Source organism: Anoplopoma fimbria, chromosome 6 (assembly GCF_027596085.1).
Source record: "Anoplopoma fimbria isolate UVic2021 breed Golden Eagle Sablefish chromosome 6, Afim_UVic_2022, whole genome shotgun sequence".
NCBI lineage: Eukaryota > Metazoa > Chordata > Actinopteri > Perciformes > Anoplopomatidae > Anoplopoma > Anoplopoma fimbria.
Window position 1 is genome coordinate 24,247,492 of NC_072454.1, and position 21,343 is coordinate 24,268,834.

At 41.8% G+C, this 21,343-nt stretch overlaps 1 protein-coding gene across 1 annotated transcript in view; it reads right to left on the reverse strand.

The window, feature by feature from the left end:
- Positions 1–1,106: 1,106 nt before the first annotated feature.
- LOC129092609 (adhesion G protein-coupled receptor A3) overlaps positions 1,107–21,343 on the reverse strand; it is a 163,413-nt gene continuing 143,176 nt past the window's right edge. The window contains exons 17-19 of the mRNA XM_054600615.1: positions 15,618–15,766; positions 5,989–6,084; positions 1,107–5,857 (exon numbers count right to left, since the gene is read on the reverse strand). Of these exons, the coding sequence (XP_054456590.1) occupies positions 4,429–5,857; positions 5,989–6,084; positions 15,618–15,766 (1,674 nt within the window). The 3' untranslated portion in view covers positions 1,107–4,428. The remainder of the gene's footprint in view (positions 5,858–5,988; positions 6,085–15,617; positions 15,767–21,343) is intronic.

Consider the following 21,343-nt stretch of genomic DNA (forward strand, 5'->3'; position numbering starts at 1 on the left):
TTTATTGCAACAGGAAAATTAAAACACAGTTAATTGTATCATAAACACACATCTGTGTTACTAAAACCAGATTAATTTTTAATGAAACAGATGCCATCCTGGGCCAATTTCTCCCTTCGCCAACCTACCGCGGCCTGCAGTCTTACAGCCACATGGTGAGGCATCCTTTTTTTTTTTTTTTTTGGTTTCTCTCTCTGTGGTTTAGCTGAAAGTGACAGCACTTTCTGGGAGAAGAAAAAACACAAAAACACACATTCATTGGTTCAAAGATACCCTTGGTAATTAAAGCCTTATACTCATTATTAACCCTTATACTAAACCACCAGTGCAGCTCATTTGGCATTGCAGTATATGTCGTTTTTTATTTAAAAAAAAAAAAAAAAATAGATACTGGCTTCAGACGTCCATGACTCACCTTTAATGGAGGCCCTGCAGAACTCCAATGTCCAGTCTGAGTCTTCACAGCAGACAGAGACGGAGAGATGGGGTCTGACATTTCACATGGCTTTCAGTCAGACGAATAATCTGATGGGAGGGAGGGAGGGAGTGAAGGAGAGAGGGGGAGCTGCGTGTCCTCGGAAAAGAACAGAAAAATAAATAAATATCCAGCTGCATTTGAAATGTGCTCAGGCGTTTCATGGCCCGTCAAACCTGGCTGTGATTTGCGATGCACGGGAGACACACTGTCTCATTTCCTGGACGCTGCGTGCACATGTGGGCACCTGCGCATGTATGTGTACAAGATCTGGGCATGCACCACACACACACACACACACACACACACACACACACACACACACACACACACACACACACACACACACACACACACACACACACACACACTGACACACACACACATTCACTGACACACAAACACAAAGCGGCAGTCAAGCCTGCTATCATTTGAATTCGTCCCCTGTGGTGGCTCCATCAGGCATCTCAATCTCCATCACGCTGTCAGAAGGAATAAACACGTTACGGCGAGAATTGAGAAAAAAGAAAAAAAAAAATCACATTCATCGCCATGTAAGTTAAATGCACTCTCTCCGCTCACGCACACAAACACAAGGCCAAAGATGCTCTCATCCGTTGCATGGTGAAAAAATACATTTATTGGAATCTGTGTCAATGTAGAAAAAAGTGAAAACTGGCTTTCATTTTTTTTTTTGTCACAGTACCACAGGTGAATATTCCAGCAGCCGTCTGGTGAGTCAGCAAAGCTCGTTTAGGGCAGTACATCTGCTACTGATGACAACACAGGAGTCGGCCTACGGTGGCCCCATGATACCAAACACATCTTCTCAGGCTGCTACTAAGACACCACCACCAGCAAATACACATGTTGTACAGCGATTAACCTAGCCCACCATTCTCTCAGTCTAATGTGGGTTTAGCGGGGGAAGGCTGATTTCAGATGTTTTGTTGTGATACTGTTACATATCCCTTTTCCAATGACTACAAAGCCAGGGCCACTGACTGCCAGCATCTACGGCGGCTCAAAGGAGCCCGTTTCCTGTGATCAACTGTGGGCCGCTGTTTAATAACTCAGAAGTTGGCCCCATAATATCCCCTTTTTGTCCCAGACCCTGGAGATAACTGTGCAAAGCGATGAGGTTCATGCATCATATCTGATGTCGGGCCTCCTTTCACTATTCAAAGCCTGCCGTCCAAATAAAGGGAGTATCACATTAATATTTCTCTTTTCTCCTGTCACCTTTAATTCTAATATTTCTGTCTGAGCAAAACTTTTCCATAATAAACATACTGCAAGTGACAGATCTATCCTGGCAGGCCGAACGTTGTTATAGGTAGTGCATTTTTCTATTTCTGATATGACAGGATAAACTCACAACACATGGCGAGTCTGCATACTTTATGAAGTCAAATCAAAATTGCAACAGAAAAAAAGGCATTAGAAAACAAAAAAAGTACATTTCTAAACTCAGATACTGAGTATTAACATTGAGAGGGTTTTTTCCCCATACACCTTTCTTTACATATAGACTTATTTTATTCTTAAATATCTTAAATCTCATATAAAATAATTCATCAGAAACTGATTCTATATACACAGACAAGAGTGCACGAGATGGATAAAGAGATGGTGTGCATGCCGAGGTGGTCTTGCGAGAGATTATATGCGCTGCATGGGTGTACAATTTTTTTTTTTTAGGTTTGGCTTTTCTGACGAGATGTATGAATGGTTTTGTCTGGAGTATCATACTCAATATCATCATTCATAAAACAAACAAGTGCTTCTAAATCAATACAAAGCCTCTTTTGCCTTCTCTTTTGAGTGGCAATTCTTCAAAGAGAATGTGGCCTTCATGGTAACAGAAAAATAAATAAACTATCTATACTTCAACCTTGGCCTCTCCTGACACAAGTTATCTACCAAAGCAGAACCAAGAGCATTGTGATTTTCTGGACTGGATCTAGGATAAACTAAGGGCGCGTTCACACCTGCCTTGTTTAGCCCTGGAGCGTTAACCCTCTCAATTCAGTGGTTTGGGTTTGTGTGAATGCAAACCGCTCTCTGGTCCGGTCAACGGTGCAGTCTCGAACGGCTGTCCAGTGAACTCTTGAGCGGTTCAAAGGAAGTGTACATTTTATGTTCACGTTGTTGTTGTTTTTGTTTGATGGTTAAAAATAACGTTTGCTTTCCCCGTTTCAGTTACTGGGGAACTAGTAGCCTAGTAGCCTAGTAGCTAGCTAGCGCTTTTGCCTTAGGAAACTAGTTAGCCGTTAGGAGAGTGGTTGGCAACTACACACCTAGCAACCGGGAGTGGCGGACGGATTATTCCCAGCGCCTCCGGTGGCCACAAACCTGCTGTTTGGCACATTTTCTGTAAACAGTGCTGCATAAAAACATGGTGGAATTAGCAAGCTTGCTCACAAACTAGCCAGCCGCTCAATGAATAACAATTAACAGCTTTTTTTCATCCCCACATTCTTGTCACAGCGTAGGAAAGCACATTACGAGCAGCGAGGCAACTGTTGAGTCAAATGGCACTGGACCCGCCCTTAGTCTGCTTAAATGGAGATCTCTAGTTGGAAACTTGAGTATCTAGGCTTAACCCAATAGTGTGACAAAAACTATATATGGCAAGCTGCAGCAGTCTGTGTTCATGGTTGGGCATTAATTTACAACTTAAATAACAGAACATCGCTCCATACAACAATGCATGCATGCTTTAGGGCTGTAGTGAGACAAAAGACAAATAAATAAAAACATAAAGGGACTGCAGTTGCACTAATTTCCACCATGTCTCCTTTTGTGGCTCTAGCTACTAGTGGGTGAGGTTAGCTTACATGTTTTATTTGTTTTTAATTAGAGGGAAAATAATAGGACATTGGTCTAGGGCTGGGTATCGTTTAAAAAATGACCTATAACAATACCGATACCAGTACAGTAAAGTGATAGCGATACCAACAGGGTACTTCATTTGATACCCATCATGTGAATGGAAGCCCTGCGTGTGTTTCACTGGCTAGCTAATTGCCGGCTGTTAGCGATGAAACTGCCTTGTTGTGAGCCACTGATGCCTGATAGTATGTGTGATCTGAGCTGAAAGGACACTAGCAAAGAACTGGCTGTTAGGGCTGACACAAACCAAACTGGATCCAATGACTCAATGACACCAACTCTCTACTCACAATGGCCAAAGCTGTTGCTGTTGAAGCTGCCGTTATTTACTTCTCTCCAGAAAAAAGAAACACAACAGTGAAGACATCATACAGACAGCACGACAATTTCACTTCTGTTTTTCTGTTGCGTTGAATTTTTCACAACTTAACTGGCATCCACACATCTCTGGAAAGCGACAGTATCTTTGTATATGTTGTTTAGAAAACCTCCAATAGATGTTCACAGTTGCTTGACTGGATGGCAAAAATACCCATGAAGTCTAAAATTGCTGGTTTAGTCGTCTAAAACATGGATGTCAAGAGTTCTTTAAAGTATTGGAGGCTCACTGTCATTGTGGACGATTTGATGGGTTCAGATTCAAAGAGTAAAAAAATCTTGCAGCGTGTTGCCTTTGAGCACTAACACACATATTCATACATACAACCATTCATTTTCTTGTATATATATAGAGATCTGTAGTAATATGGAACAGTGGAAATATCTTCAATTACATCTGATGGTTTGGTGTGACAAATGTTTCATAAATTCTTCTTGGTGGAGGAGATTCTGTTCTGTGTATGGACGCTCTTCAGGGAGCATTTACGTGATATCAGAATTCTGTACAGTAAAACAGCACACATTAAAACATGAGGACATTAAAATAAAAAACATCCCACACTGATTATGATGTTTAAAATGTTGTTCAATTCATTTTTTTCATTCTAGGAAGGGAGGCGAGGGTTTCATTTTTTGGCGGGATGACACAAGGATACTGCCCATCTCCCCTGTCTCCCTCACTACACAGTAGTTTCATTCTTCCAGGGTCCAGTTCGTATATTCCCCGTGCTGTCCGAAGCGTACAGGAGTCCTTCGTGCAGGCCCCCCTTAAGAATCCCATTCTGATTGGGCGGGTTCTGGGGGTAGGATTGTCTGCGTGGGGCGTGCATCTCCAGGTGGTGATGCGTCGCCAGCGGGTCCTGCTCGGCCACTTTGCCACAGCCACACAGGAAGACGCCTGCGTCGCCGGCCTCAGCCGGGCACAGGGACGGGAAAAGGTCTGCCTTGGCGCAGCAGATGTGTCGGTGGCAGGGGTTATGGCATGCCAGGGCCTCGTGCGCGGTGGCTGCAGCGGTGTGGCATGTGTGATGCCCATCGTGGTGGCATTCGTGGGCCAGATGTGGACAGATGTGGGCGTGGCGCTCATGCGTGCTGTGGGGGCTGTCCGTGTGTGAGCTGTGCACGCTGCCTCCGTCCACGCTGGAGGGGATGTGATAGGCGTACTCCCTCTCGCTCCCCGCCCCGCAAGCACCTGCCCCGGCTCGCCGGCTGAAGTGACGGCTTTTAGTCCTGGTGCTGCTCTTTAGGCAGGGGTGCAGCTGGATCCCCGGCCGGTAACCCTCCGGGTCGGCATGTAGCAGCACGTGCGTGGCCGCCGGCTCCTCTTCCATCAGCTGCTGGCTATGCAGGGCGGCGCAGCACGGCGTCACAGGTGCCAGACACGTCACATGGTTTTGCGAAGAAGGAAGAGCGGCGTGCTTGCAGTGACTTAAATTGCCATGACTGCAGCTCATCAGTGCTTTACCCTGACACGGTGAGTCGTGGTGGCAGTGGCTGTGGCCGTGGCCGTGCCCGGGGGTGTCTCCGTTCACGTTGACTTTGGGCCGCGCTTGGGCGGGCCCGTGGGCGCCGGAGCAGGCGTCGGCTTGGCGTCCGGGACAACAGGAACACCAGCAGTGCCAGACATCGTCCCGCTTGGCGCAGTGATGGATGAGGATGAAGAGGCCGAGGGTGACGGAGAAGGCACCGTACAGGCAGCTAAAGATCATGTCCAGGAAGTGGCCCTGTGACACCGCCAGCGCCCCGAAGGTCCAGGTGGCCAGGAACAGGAAAAGTGTGAAGGCCGCCGTCCGTAGCTGAGCCTTGAAGGAGTGCTCGTTGGCTAGCAGTGCGGGGTTGATGGGGACGCCCGGGCAGCCAGCGGGGCAGTGACCCCCACCCGATGGGGCAGCCAGGGCTCCAGGTTCGGCACCCTGGTGGCAGTGCGTCGGCACGTCGATGGCGGCCAGCCTCTGCTGCTCCTCCGTCAGCTGCTTGAGCTCGTACTTCTTTTCGGGGTGTCGCCGCAGCTGGACGAAGGTACAGATGAAGTAGATGCATGTCACCAGGATGATGAATGCCACGGGGCCGAAGAAGGCTCCCAGGCTGGGCTCCCACGCCATCCAGCAGCTGCAACACACACAAACGCCATTTTATTACTTTGATTGAAAAACAGTAGCTTGCACTATCATGTACTGTAGACGGTATACAGCAGAGTGTGTCATTTAACCTTGAGAGCACAAAGCAAATGAAGGACTTACTACGGCGCTTGCTCCCCGCTGCCATAGTTGTCTATATTGACGGCTGCCGTGACCCCGCAGATGATGAGGGGCACTCCACCACTGACTAAATAAAATCTGTGAGGTGATAGAGGGACAAACAGAGGCAGAGACAATAAGAAAGTTTAAGAATGCTTGGTGTGAAAAGGCGTTTACAAATCATATATCTCACATCTGGATTACAACAGCACACCGTCACAATATGACTGGGAAATTGTTTTAGGCTGAAAAGAAAGATAATAACCAAAACATCTCTCCACAAACAGGCAGTGACACCGAGGAGAAGGCATGAGAACGTCTTTGCCAGCTGTCCTTCTCCCACTTTCCTCAAAATCTGACTTTTGAGCTTGTCAGGGTGTTTGTGATCACACTCTACGGGTGCGATCACACGTACTGTTTGTTTTCTTTGCTGCAAACCGAAGTGTGAAACGAAACTGTTTCCTATCGATGTAGGCATGATTGACTTGTCAACACTCAATGCCGCAATTTATGGCATCTGCTGTTCGTAACAGCTCAGCAGACGTGAAGAGAAACCTGGATTGGAGCAGAAGGAGACACTGAATTTTAATTCAGTTCTGCTTGCAAAGCATCCGATGTTTCTAACAGTCGGTACGATTAACTTACGCTGGTGGAAACTTTCATTTTGAGGTTGAACCTTCAAGTTAGTTTGGAATATTTTGCAGCTATATGGAGTGACAAACATTTACGTACAAAAGAGTAGGTGTAGTTTCAATAGAAATGTTCTCCTCTTCACATACAAAACCTCACAAAAAACTTCATAACCTGTTGCAATAGTGCTTGGTGTGATCACACTCTTACTGGGAATTCACATCAGACCAGGCGGCAACGTCTGGTTCTGAAAGGTGAATCCAACGCTGAAGTGCCTTAAACTTCTTCTTTCTAGAGAGACCGTGCTTCTCATTTGATTTATTTCCTCAGTAAACAGTGTAAACATGAGTTTATGGTCTCAATCGCTAGTTTCAAGTCTTCTTCAATACAGCATGATGTTCATTTAGGAAATCATGGTCCAGTTTAGTTTTATGTATTTAGTAATACATCTTAAGGCCTTTAGTGGCTAAAGATGGGATAAGAAAACATTCTGAGTTTTTAGAAGATAGGAAAACTCACAGCTACACTGACCGTCAGACCTCCACTAGGCTGGAGTTACATAATCAGTAACCACATCTCTGGGATTCAATGTGGATTGTTACATTTGATAAATTGGAAGCCTATCTGATCTGTAGAGCAAGCAAGTGGCCGACATCTAAAGTGCTTCAAGAAACGCAGTGGATTGCTTTACATGCTTTTTACTACACATTTGGACGGTTGCAACGGATTGCGATTTTTTAATGTCACAATAACTGTCACCGTATACGGTATTACACAAGCATCATTATTGTTATTATCATTATTAGTTACATTGACCCTTAAAGGAATGAAACATAATGTTTTTTCGCTCAGCAAAGCGTTGCCAATTATACTAAAACAACTAAGCCGCAGTCACATGTATCTCTGACAAAAGATTTATATTCGTTACTGTTTTTCAATAGATACATAAAGCTTAAACGCAGGGGGATCAATGAGTACAAAATAAAACATACACACATCAATAATCAGTGGACGATAGGCAAGACTTGACCAATCAGATTCAACTATGTAAATTCTTAGAAAGTGCACCCCTCCAGTAGATACGCAAATGTACATGGATTGATAACCATCACTTTACATACAAAAGTACACCGTGAAACCAGTATATACTTCTGCAGCCCTACTAAGATCAGTATATGTTCCTTCGTGTTTGTGTCTTTGGTTGTGAGCCTCCTCAGACAACAATGCTCAACTGCGAGATTCAATTAAACACATGAACAGCAAGGGCAATGCATCAGAATGTGAAGTAAGGTCAGTAGCAGGCTGTGAACAAATGACAAATTAACAATGGAAATAAGAAGAAAATGGATATGTTGGTTATTTTTCTGCTATGCTCTTAACATTGACTCTATTGTACTGTAACGCCTCTGGTATCGCCATGATTAGTTATACCTACATAGTGCAAAATCATAAGGTATTCTGATCAGCTTGGTATGATCAGGCCCTCATCTGCCTCCCAGTGAATGTACTTTCTTAATTCTTCAGTTACACAGGCAAACATCTGAACAATTGTGCTTGCGTCACAGTATGGCACATGTCATGAACTTTAAGAATTCAGCGTAGGAACAAAGCTGATCCCCAGCAGCCAATTTCTCTGCACTGTCCTTGTCCCCTCTTTCTCTGCACTGTCATCCACTTTCCTATAGAACACCATGCTATTTCCTCTTCCTTCCAGTTCAATCTAAACCTCTGTCACTGCTCTAACCTTTCCACCACTCCGTCTTCCTCCATCTTCATCCGCAGTTTCCTTCCCCTCTCTCTCTCTCTCTCAATCTGTCCTCCGTCACACAGCACACGTCCCAAAAAATTCAATTACAATCAAGATGTTTGTCTGTGCTGGTTTGGCGTGGGCTGTTTGGGTGGATGGATGAAGAGGGGGGTGGTGGTGGTGGGGGGCATTACCGGCCTGTCACCGTCTCTGAGTGGAACGGTTCCCCCGGGGGGACTCTCCTCTCCAACAGAAAGCCATTTACACAGCCGTCAGCCAGATAAGCATAAATGAGAAGAACTAGGATGTTAAAGCGCCCTGTGTTTTATAAGCCTCATTCCACTTTATTCCCTCTAGTAAAGCCTGCTTGTTCCCTGCAGTCCTTTCTCCAAAAAAAAGCGTGTAGCATACATGCAAAACATACATAACGTGTGCAATCAAATTAATGTTTGCATGCTGCTCTGCTTTCATGCAAAAGGGTGCTCCTTTACATTGAATTTTGTACAGAGTCTTGCACATTTTGCCATTCTATTAAAAGAGTAAAAAAGCCCTCAAAAAAATGGCTGTGTATGCAGAGTTGTGCTCTTGAGTGAGCTTAGGAACAGCAATCATTTGATATAAATAGACCCTGAAGTGCCTTTTAGCCAGCAGCTACACAGTGACTCCTCTGCTCATGCACCGTCCTCCGTCTTGTGACTTGGAGCTGTCCTCTCTCTGGACCCGGTCCAGGATACACAGAGCACAGCTGGGGACCACGGATGAGCGTTTAATTCCAGTACAGGGTAAATGCTTAATGTATGCACTCACCTGAAACTAAAAACCTGCATGTATGAAGTGAGTTTATACATTTTTTTTAGGAAATGCGCTCATTCCAAAAGTTAACTGAGAAGAGAGATATTTAGATAGCTTAGCTTAGCATAAGGACTGGAAACAAGGGGAAACAGCTAGCCCCGCTCAGTCCAAAGGTTACAGCACTTCTAAAGCTCAGTAATTAACACATTATTTTGCATTTCATGCATACAAAAAATTGTAAAAATGTCAGATTGTGGTTTAACCCACAGACAGAGCCAAGCTAGCTGTTCCTCACTGTTTTAAGTAACTCAGCTAAGCTAAGCTAACTGGCTGCTAGCTGTAGCCTTATATTTTATGGGGAGCACCACGTAAATGAATGATTTCAATATGTTATCTCCACGGCCGAGGAAAGAGCAATCAATATCTGCGAACATGAACTACCCTCTTTCAAATCCCCAAACCAGAGAAGAAAGTCTCAAACTTATGTCATCGGGTGTAAAGTCTGGATCAATTCCATAAGAAATGAATGGGAGAATGAATGTTTTACACCCTAATGAGCTTTATTCTATTGTGGTGTTCTCAGTAGTGAAACAGAAAATGCACCCTTATACTTATAATAACATTTCACTGGGTGCTCCCAGCGTGATCTATAACAGTCAGTCCCACAACTGTGCTGCGACCCACAGGCAGGTCACTGGAGATTTTATCAGTCACCAAATCATTTTGCAGAATTCCACTGAATGTCTTCCATTGACTTTCATATATTCAGTACACGATATTGCCTGAATGTTTCTATTGTTTTGATAATTGGAGCCTACCTATAACATTGAGTCTTATATGAAAGGTATTTAACATGTGTAAATGTTTCCAATAACTAATGTATTACACAACAATGTGCTTAATTAAACGTATATCTGGCAAAATGGTGAGATATCCCATCCAAGGTAATATAAAGTGATGTGGAAATGGCAGTAAAAATGGTCAGGAACTTTCATTTATGCACAAATTCACAATTTTCATGATTTTTAGATCGTGTCTGCCATGGTTTTTCATTTTTAAAAAGTGGGTTCTCAGAAACACTGATCTATAACATCTCTCAAAATTCATTATCTATGGAGATTTTCCACACTTTATACTTGATGACATCAAAAGTTTTTGGATTTCATAGAGAGTTGTTCATGTTTACTCATATTTTTGGACCATCTTAGACCATAGGAATAACATGTATGAATATTGAAAATGGGCCTAGTTCCGCTTTAACAGACAGATCTGAGATTGGTGTCTCGAGAGTCTATTTATCTGACTCACAAAGACAATGATTAGGCGTATTTCTGAAAATGCAGAACTATTACTTTAAAACAGCAATGTGCAAACGGTCCAGTATTTTCCATTCCATATTCTTCTTTCCACTGGTGTTCAGTCACTTTGTGATTTTAAAGAGATACTCTTCCTCACTAGACCCTTTCATTTTTTAATACACATATCTCATAGTTAATGCATCACCACTCACTGATACAAGCCATTTCTTTCTCAAAAGCTAAGAGTAGCTTTTCTAAAGCGTCCCCCAACCAGGGAAAAAGATCTATGTAATATAACTTTACTCTGTGTCTCAGACTGTGCCTTTTTAAGAAGTGAATTTGCCTGTTTGGAATTCTTAATAATATTGACAGCTGGGGAGAAATGCTGCTGGTGACATTAAACAGATGTCGGAGATTCTCTACTAGGAGGCAAGTGTTGCTTTAGAGCAATGATCTGGGCCCATCTCACCAGATGACTGTCAGCTAAAAGCATGAACAGAGGCCTTTAATGTGTGTGATCCAACACAGTGTAGCAGGTTTCCTGACAAAGGTCAGTGTGACGGTGAGCTGGATACGCCGTCAGACGCTGTCAGAATTGGAGGGACAGGCAGAGAGGTAGATGAGGAGGAAGAGGTTGGTTGCTGGGAGGGGAGGGAGGAGAGAGGTGGTGGGGGGGGGATGCTCAGAGGAGAAATTGATTTGTCTCCAGCTGTTAAGTCTCATTGCATGAGCCTGTCTGACGGGGAGCATTACAGTCAATCACTGTGGATCAACTCGACTGCCGCGCTACACGATCCCCCCCGCAACGCCTGGCCCCAGACGAATTATCTCATTCACAAGCGGTGCATGATGGGAGTGCCTCGAGAACGTTCCACACTAAAACCCCCCAATCACGCAGGTGTCTGAGGATCTGCTTTGCGAGCAAAGTGCTGCTTGTAGCGTTGAGGGGGATCTTTATCTAGCGGGGTCCTTATCCTCAGTGACTTTCAGCCAGTCTTCAAAAATACATTATTGAGCAGATTCCAGTTTTAATAATGTCAGACATAAGATACTGCGCTTTTATAGATTTTTATAGATATTAGTTCCAGGTGTATGGGTGATAAAGGTCCATCTGAGTGCTATATGTGTCCCAAAGAGACTCTAAAACACTCAATAGAAATCAAATAATATGTTATTCAAGTAGGGTTCACATCCAGTGCAGCTCCACATGTCTAAATCATTTACTCGTGTGGGGTCATTCGCTGTATCGTCTGCAAAAAAATTCATAAAGTTCAAGGAAATTCAATCGACTGAAACGGCATATAATATTTTCCAACATCTTTAAGGAAACGACACTCTAAAAAACGAATACCATTAGATGACAAACAGGCATTTGTTAGGGTGTGCTCTCTGTTTGCCTCCGTATCTCCACTCCTAAACCTTCCCTTAAAAGGATTTTTCTCATCGAAGCGTCTTGGAGTTCAGCTCAGCAGCAATGTGCAGAAGAGCTCACGCAGCACCTTCTCACCACAGAGGAAGAGCACCGCATGTGTCCACAAACTGATCCTCTTAAACACGGCGAATGTTGCGAGTTAGCAGAAAGGGAATGAAATGGAGAATGAGTGAAAAAAAACACCCTTTTACCTTATGTGTGTGTCTAAGCGAATAGGAATTTAATGGGTCAAAGGGCTAAATGCATTTAGATTTGTGATAAGGCTCAGCAGCCTCCTGGGTGATTGAGGTAATTAGTTATATCACAGGGGTGAAGCCATAGTAACAGCCTGTTTTAAGGCGTTCACTCCTTCGTCCTCCTCCTCCTCCTGACATTCATCTGCCCTCCGTTCTTTTCGCCTTACAGGGTAGTAGGAAGCCTCAAACAGAATAACTGAGCCAAAACATTTTCTGAACACCCAGTACAGCTATTCCAGACATTTTCCTCTAACAAATGTCTGCCAGAATGTGTATCTATACCTATGGGAAAACTGCAGAATCTGAGGTTTCAAAATGTTTTAATAGTATAAAAAAAACATTTCATTGTCAGGCTAGAGCAGTGGTTCCTAACATTTTTTAGTCTTGATGTAACGTTACCCTCATGTCCCTGTCAGATGAGCAACTCACTGTTCCACTGTTCCAAAGCTGGTCTTTTCAGTTGATTTCATAGTAGATGAAAATGTATAGATCAATATACAACAATTGAATTATGGATGTTTAGGTGGTCAATTTTGCATTCTTACTACCCCTAGCCTGACCTCATGGTAAGGCCTATAAATAACAAGCCTATTTTAAGTCAATTTCACATGTAATCTTAGTCTTTTAAGCTTTTTGTGTGTCTCCCTTCCCATTTCGAACTTGTCACATACAGACACACGCAAGTAGTTTTAAACACGTCCTTAATGTTGTGAATTCAAACAAAAGTACTTGGTTATGTTTTTGCAACAAAACTACCTGGTTAATTTTAGAAAAAGATCATGGTTTAGATTAGACGGTTAACCGATAACCGATTATTAGACGGTTGTTACGTAAACTTGTACATAAGTTAAATATTCAACGTAAATAAGTCAACGGTTGACCTTTGGTTTGACGCAGGACCGGAATGCTGGTCTGCTGGGTGAAAGTCATGTATTTGTTTGACCCATTCATTCACCCAAACCCCCCTCCTTAAGCAGACTTTGTTGCTCTTAATACTACCTCGCCTGACTTCCAGAGCACTTGCTATGAGGGTCTATTACCAAGATGTGACATGAAACAAGAGAAGCAAAAAAGCAGGGTTCATCTATTCATCTATTACTTTGAACTAAAAGTGTTCATCTATTACTTTAAGCAAACAGTGTTTATCAATTACTTCTAGCTAACTATGTTGACTTCTCTGCTTGCTTGCTAACTAGCTTTCATGCAATAGCATGGCCTTAAGGAGTTCCAGCTGACAGGTGTGTAACGTGCAGTTAGCCGTTATCGTAGTTGGTTTCTTACCATGACGATTTATATATCCTCATTTGTATTTTCTTACAATTAATACAATTACAAGTACAGGTACACCTGGTTGGGACTTTGGGCAGGAACATCAAAAGCCACAGATATTGATGATGGCAATGCTTAGGGTAATAAGATTAAAACAGCTGCAAGTCAATCCTCAATAGTTCCCTCTGACCCAACTGTTGCTCTGTTTAAACGGCTTTAGGGAAACTGTTTCTGACTTTAATGAGAATCACAAGATAGTTGAATGACCAGACAAGCTCAGTGAGGAAAGACAGGGAAATACTTAAATACATTAGTTCTTATTCGTATCAAGTTAACTGACTGCTGCTTGTCAGCCTTACACAACTCCCTTTGTCAGAGTTTTCATTGCTAAGCAGCAGTTAACTTGAATATCACCTGTAACAAGTTAGTTTGAGCTAAATAGGTCTCAGATCATAAGTTTGACTGATTAAAAGGAATTCACTTCGCTCCTCTAATCTCTGGCATTTCACAATAAATGAATTATAAAGTGTAAAAGCTTCTTACTTATGGCTGACAGTGACTCAGGTTAAAAATTCAGTTTCTTATCATGAGCAAATGTGAGAAAAACAAAAACAAAAGGAGATCCACAACGGTATAAATAGGAAGAGCCAAACAGATATGTGACAACAGAGTGAACAAAGCCAGAGGCTTGAAAGAATGCAAACGTGGATGTCTCTGCAGATAAACGATGCAATAACTCATCTGTGTAAAGCTATCGTTGCCGTCTAAAGGAAACATGAGCCAGCAAACACCTGAAAAAAATGCATAAACTAGCATAAATCAATATGCATACGCACAAATACTCAATACACACAGTTCTTCACAATTCGACGAGAGAAGGACAAATCGACCTTACAAACACACAAATGACTAAATATTTGAGCCACATTTATTTCGAGTTTAGCATCTAGAAAAAAAACAACCCAAAGGCTTCAAAGTTGTACATCAAAGCCACTATTCTCCCACACATGAACTCCTGTGTTACCAGCTGGACACATTCAAATCAGTTAATACTAACACTTAATAATCAGGCTTAAACTTCTTAAACTAGGTAAACATGATCAAATTTGTCTGGCCCCTCCTCCACTCAATGATTTCAAAACACAGGACAGTCAGCCTTTTCCCTATTGGTCATCACATATCTGGAACACTACACCCACAGAACAGGAACTCCAAATCTAAAGACCAGTGGTTACTGTGGACTATCATACATGCTGCCATGATCTGGAGTAGTGGTTATGCCATTGTTCTGCTAATTGTCAGTGTGCTTTTTATCTGTGCTTATGTGCTCTTGTATGTTTCTTTTAATGCCATAAACTAGCCAGTGTCTGAAGATTAAAATTAGCCTGGAAGGTTAATTCTGTCACATTTGCTTCATGACAACCGCTCCTGTTAATTGATGTGCATCGTCCCTTCTTAAATAAAAGTATTTATTGTTACTTCATACCTCTACTTCACAACATTTAAGATGCAAATAATTTGCCTTTTTAAGTGTTTCCCACTGCTTTTGGCTTGTGACCACGTACAAAAATGGAAGGTTTCATTTAAATAACATTTGACAAGCCAAGGAGGTCACATTTTCCAATGATTTTAAAGAAAATGTATGCAAATTTGTGGAGCAGAATTGTATATTTTTCTTCTTATCTCCCCAATTGATCATTGTGTGACCCCCCTATGATGTTTCTTTAGAGGAGGCCCGACCCTTTGTTGAAAACCACTGTACAACACTACATACCTGTATATAAGTTAGCATAAACCTAGCCGAGCAGCTACAATAGTGAAATGCTACTTACACATTGATTGACACTGCAGAATATTTTTGACCAAGAATTGTTGTATTGGCACTTTTACTCAAGTAAATGATCTGAGTACTTCCACCACAGCTCAAAATCATTAATACAAGCTGAACCGGGCACAGCCAGTGACGCACAAGACTTCTGCCCACATCTCACAGTTTCAGTCAGGTAATGCAACGACCCAAAAAAAAGAAAAAAAAGAAATAGGAAAGCAAATAATTGCACAGTTAACCAGTCCTTGGCCTCTGAAGATATACACACACACACACACACACACAGCAAACAGCGCAAGATAGATCAAAAGCACACTCGCACACATACACAGGAGTTTGTTTACTTCTCCGTCTCGAGGCAGTCAGGGTTGAGGTGGGCTGCTGGAACATTTGTGCTTACCTCAACAGGGGGGGCTGTTTAGGGGGCGGAGGCGGGTCACCATCTTGGCTCTGCGGAGGCTTCTTGGTCACCTGTTTATAAATGTTCCTGGCCGTCACCCCGAGCCACAGCATGGTCGACAGGGACGAGTAGTGCAGCACCACCCCGACCTGACGAAGGGTGAAAGAGGGCACATCAAGTTATTTAATTTGACTTCTCTGAACTTTTTCCATATACTGTACAGTATGTCTCTCTGGAAAATGTCAGACTTGATTATATTCCTGTGACTTAAAGCAAAGATTTTCAAGGGGAGCTGTCACTCCCTTTCTCAAAAAAATTAAAAACAGCATCAATGTCACTCCAAAGGTGTCTCCATAGAGACCTGACTGCTTTGTCTCATCGTTCGCTAAAAGACAATGGAAAGACAGGTTCAAAAAGTGCTTCTGAATCATCAAGGTTGTTTGGGATAAGAGCATTATGGTGAGGTTATACTGTTGGATATACCGAGCAGCTCCTTATCAGTTGAGTTAGAGGACATGGGGGTGTGCACTGCGAATAACAAATCTGAATATAAATGATAGTCACGTTGACAACTATTGGGGCGTGATTGTGTTCCGAAATGCACCGGGGGTACGTACCTCCGCTCTTCCTCGTTTTAATATTCATGAATTATGTTTGGATGGGGGAGCTGATCTAACTTTGTTTAAAGGCTTTGCCAGCTCATAGAAAGAGCAGAGTGTTACAAAAAGAGAGAGAGAGAGAGAGAGAGAGAGAGAGAGAGAAAGGAGGAAGAAAATTAAAATGCACTGAGCCTCAGTCTGTTCATGAGGTGACAACCTGAGACACCCAATCAAATGTCTCCTCGCCAGCCTGGTAGGCCTAGGGACTGAAGCTAGTGTACCAGAGTCCAGATGCTAATTGGAAATGTCCTTGAGCTGGTTATAGAGAGCAAAGAGCGGGTGGGAAGTCAATCACTGCTGCGGAGTCAACGCGCGCTTCAGAGCTTCATTAGTGCCAAGAGCAGACGGGGAGGACGTGTGTTTGCAATCTGGAAATGATGGGGAGAGGAGGAGATCTCAAATTATCAGAGATGGTGAAGGTGTGTGTGAGGGGGGGTTGACATTGATCACAATTTGCTGATTAAGTTCCAACTTCCTGATAGAAAAACTAAAACTAACCCCTTATGCAGGAAGTAAAATTGCATTATTAAAGCATGCTGTCAATCTTGCAATTTCCTTTAATAGCTAATACAGACCGCACCATTGCACATTTGTTGTCAAGCATGTACAGTACTAGTATGCAATTAACCCATTTAATCCAACTATTCAGACCATAGATGCACCTCTGAGGAGTGTATAAGTACGATTTCAGGGACCCATGTATGAGTTCTCATTATTGTTTTAGACTGAAGTCAGGTTTTGGATATCCTCGCTCAAGATGTAACCTGACGTGCCAGATGGTTTGTTACACAGAACCATCTGAGAAACCTTCATTGGAAACTGTTTGGAATAGTCAAGCACTTTCAGAAAAAATACTTGGCAGTTGATTGGATGTACCATCTGTCAGTCAAACTCATGTCGAAGCCAGTCGGGAGCAATCTTTGAACCCATCGGCTGTTGGCCTGACGATGGATAAGCCTCTGGGGGCGAGGGGCTGTATTTCGGGGGTTCCAGTATAGAAAGCAAGTATCTGGGCCAAGACCTCCTTCTTCGTGCGCTGCTCATTGTTTACAGTCCCATAAGCAACTTGAGATATGAGACCGAGGGGGGAGACGAAGTGTTTGTCTGAATTGTTTCACAAGCAGTCAGTTCACAAAGTAAGTAAGTTAAACAATAAAAAACTAAATCATGGTCAGACAATAGCAGATGGGTTCCCAGATTGCATTTTGGCATGTGTTCTGCCTCTTTTGCTCCCCACATGGACTGTTCACCTGCATTCAACCAAAGCACACTCAACTGTTATTGGTCACTACTACCACTACTACTACGCTAACCTCTTTAGGAGCTGCCATTTTTGTTTTGAACGAACATGCGCCTTTCTGTGTTGTCGTGTCACACAGATCTAAACTACGCCTGTAGCTGCTCACATGACGTTGATTTGTTCGCACACAAACCCATTACTTGAAGACTGTTTTCATGATATCTTTTGATTATCTCGTCGATATCTTTCAGATATCACAAAAATCCAGCTACAATGCAAGGTTAATCAAGATGAGTCATCAGAGGCAACTTGCCACAATGCCATTAGCTCCCATGGTGAATAAAATGGCATTCTGAGTAACTGCAAACCCCTTTCTATGGCAAAAACACTCCTTAAGACAGTCACTGGAATTCCTCTACGATATCCCATGATGAGCACACTCATTGATCTCAGATCTCAGTGACCAACCAAATAATGATGCCAAACCCAAAAACCAGATCATCCACCATGACTGCAACTGGGAAATCCAAGACGACGTCAGACCCTGCTGTCACCAGAGAAACTACCACATTGGTAATTTGTTTTTGTGCTGAAAACCACCTATGTTTACATTTTCTTGACACAAATCCTCTTGTAGGCGTGTGAATAATGACTGTTCTCTCTTTGAAGCTAAATCTCTTGGATTGGAGGTCAGCCAAGCCTCTGACTCTCTTTGACACGGTTCATATCCTGTCTCTTACCTACAGTCAATGTGGGTTTCTCCAAACCATAGTAAAGATCATTTTTAGTTGCCTAAACAAATCATTTTAGTGTTTTTTTGGCTAAGGTAAGCATGTTTAGATCAGACCTATAATAAAACATCCCATGGATATGTTGATAAGGACAGTCTGCTAAGCACAGTTCCTTTTTAAATATTGTACCATTCATAGCTGATGTGTGCTTTCTCCTGATGTCTCTTTGTTGCTATAAAATCTGGGTAAATACATAATTTCAGTCAGGGATCGGATCAGTGAGCAGCACAATGACCATGCAGTTAACAAAACGGGAGCTGGAAACTGAAAGCTTCTGTCACCTCAGACTCCCTCTTTCATCACTTAGGATGGCTGACAATGACGCTCTAAATGAATCCAACTGCACACCCATACAGAGGCATTAAGGGGGCATTCATAGTGAATTATAATGCATTCATAATGATTTATGACTGCACTCATTAACACGCATAATGATGTCTGATGCACCATGTCAATAGTCATAAAACATTATAGATGTGACTTATAATGAATTATAAGTTCAAGGATCTTATGGATGGTATTGACTAGTCTTGCATAATCATCACGGTAACAGTTTCTATGATAATGTTCCTAATGCATTATAAACATACCTATAATGCATTTTAATCTGCATATAGCACTGTGTTATTGTATTTATAAGCACAATAATCCCAACAAACGCATGTTATAATTAACTTCAAATACCGTTATACCTCATGATTGAATTTTTTTCAATTATAGTGTATTATAATTCCCAGTTATAAAACATTATCATTTTTATAAAACATTATAATAATCACAGTCATAATGCATCATAATGTGATTATAAATTACTCTAAGTCTAAATCTCAATCCATGCAAGAACCCACAAAGCGTTGTATGACAATGACCACTGACAGTCTTATAATCACATTATAAACAATACACATAATTATAACAGCAATTCTAATGCATTATAAAAATACATTAATGTATTACAAAGATGGGATGTTTAAAGCACTATAATACTTATCACTGAGTGACCAGCAATTATGAAAATTATGATAATTGACTGTATAATTTGTGATTATTGTTATACATCATTATGAATATCTATGAATGTTTATAAATATAATCAAACAGGGCTACAGGCGGATTATAATGCAGTACAAGTATGGATAAAGTGCATAATAGACATGGACCTCATAGAAAGTGTTACCATAAATACTTATGATGCAGCATGGAATCTGTTAAATGCATGACAATGCATCACACTTTACTTGCCACCAACAATGAAACAATATGATAAAGCATGCGTAATTATAGATGTGTTAATGTACTTCACTGTACTTAACACATACAATGAGACTGCAAGGGCTATCATAGCATACTATGACTCCTTACTACAGTTGATTGTTGGGATGTGTATTTGGTGAGTATAGGAAGTCAGGGTTTATTTTAAGTCACATCAGTCAACCACTAGTTAGTATATAACTAGTCAAGAGCATCCATAAACTTTATGTGTGCTTATGAGTGTAGTCAAGAAGCATTATAATGTAACTGCATTATAATTCAGTGGTTTGATTCAGACTCCTGAAATTGTGACAAACAAAAAGAAAATCTGTTTTTTCCGAACATGAGATGTCACTAAAACAAAACAAAAAACAAGCTGAAATTAGGACACTCCAACGTGTCTCTGTCTCTGCAGTGTCCACACACGGCGTTTACAGCCTTAAATCCCACACCTAGACTATAACACATCATACAGTCAACTTATTAGCCGTAGTTAGCTTTGAAGTGCTTTCGGTACGTGTTCCTTCATGGTCATTTGAGTAAAAGAGCAACAGATGTGACAAGATCAAGACAAGACAAGAGGTGTCATGTTTGATACAAGTCAAATCACAGAGAATGTGATTTAATGTGAAATGTGAGAGTAATGAGGAGCCACCACAGCCGGCTTGCTGTGCACCTTTCTGGTATAAGTGCGCTACAAACACGCCATAGTACAACAGCTGATGAATTGTAGGGTCAGTGTACGTTAGCCTTTATTAGTCAATGTAAAGATTTACAGCCTCAGATTAAGAAATAATCCAGACAGTTTATTCGGTAAACAATTCCAGATACCCAACTCAATACCACGGTAAAAAACATAAACAAAACAATAAATCCCATGTTACTTCAACATACACTGCTTCATTACCATTTGCATGCTGGATTTTTAATTTATAATGAATCCCCGAAGAGTTCGCCACAAGTTTTCCCTAAAAACACATTTTACAAGATTACATTTGAACACATCCTGATACTATTATAATTCACCTTTTAATTTTAATTTTTACTGAATAAGAGCTTGAACGCATCATAATGTAACTCAATGCAAACCTCTGTATGTTTGCCGTTAGCCAAGCAGGACTGTGCTGCCCACAGATGCTAACAGCTAACTAGCTCTTACTAGCTCTCCCCACGCCAATTTCAGCACAGATTTGTTGTTCACAAAGTCGCATCGTCAGATATTTCAATGTCCTCAGAACAAGGGGACACCGTTAGTCTTGAACCTTTATCAAATTTTTTGTCTTCTTGAGAGGCGTTGGTTCAGCTGTTGAACATGTAGTAATTTGTGTATTTGTTAAGTGCAATGTATGACTTAACATAGCAAGAAAAAGACAAAGGTGAAAAAATGTGAATTTGAAATTATCTATTGAGAAGTCTCATTACAATGTGTGTAAAAATCTGCTGTACTTTACACATTTTATTGTGCGTTTTTAATATTTTTTTTAAAAATCCAATCAATTCCAACATGCTGTTAGTTGGGTTCCGATGTTTATATATCAGATTCACAGCAAAATAAAATATAAAATATGAGATGTTGTGCGACTACTTGTAACAAAACATCCATAAAAGATTAAAAAGAGTGTAAAACAGTAAAAAGCGAGCATGTCAGCACCCGCCAACACTTAACAGTAAGACACCGGAAGCAAAACCACTACCAGCAGTGGAAAATACCAGACAGTTATGGTAGAAAACAGAACAATGCAGATAGTGAGCTCTGGGTAAAACTGTAAACCTAACAGTCCGATT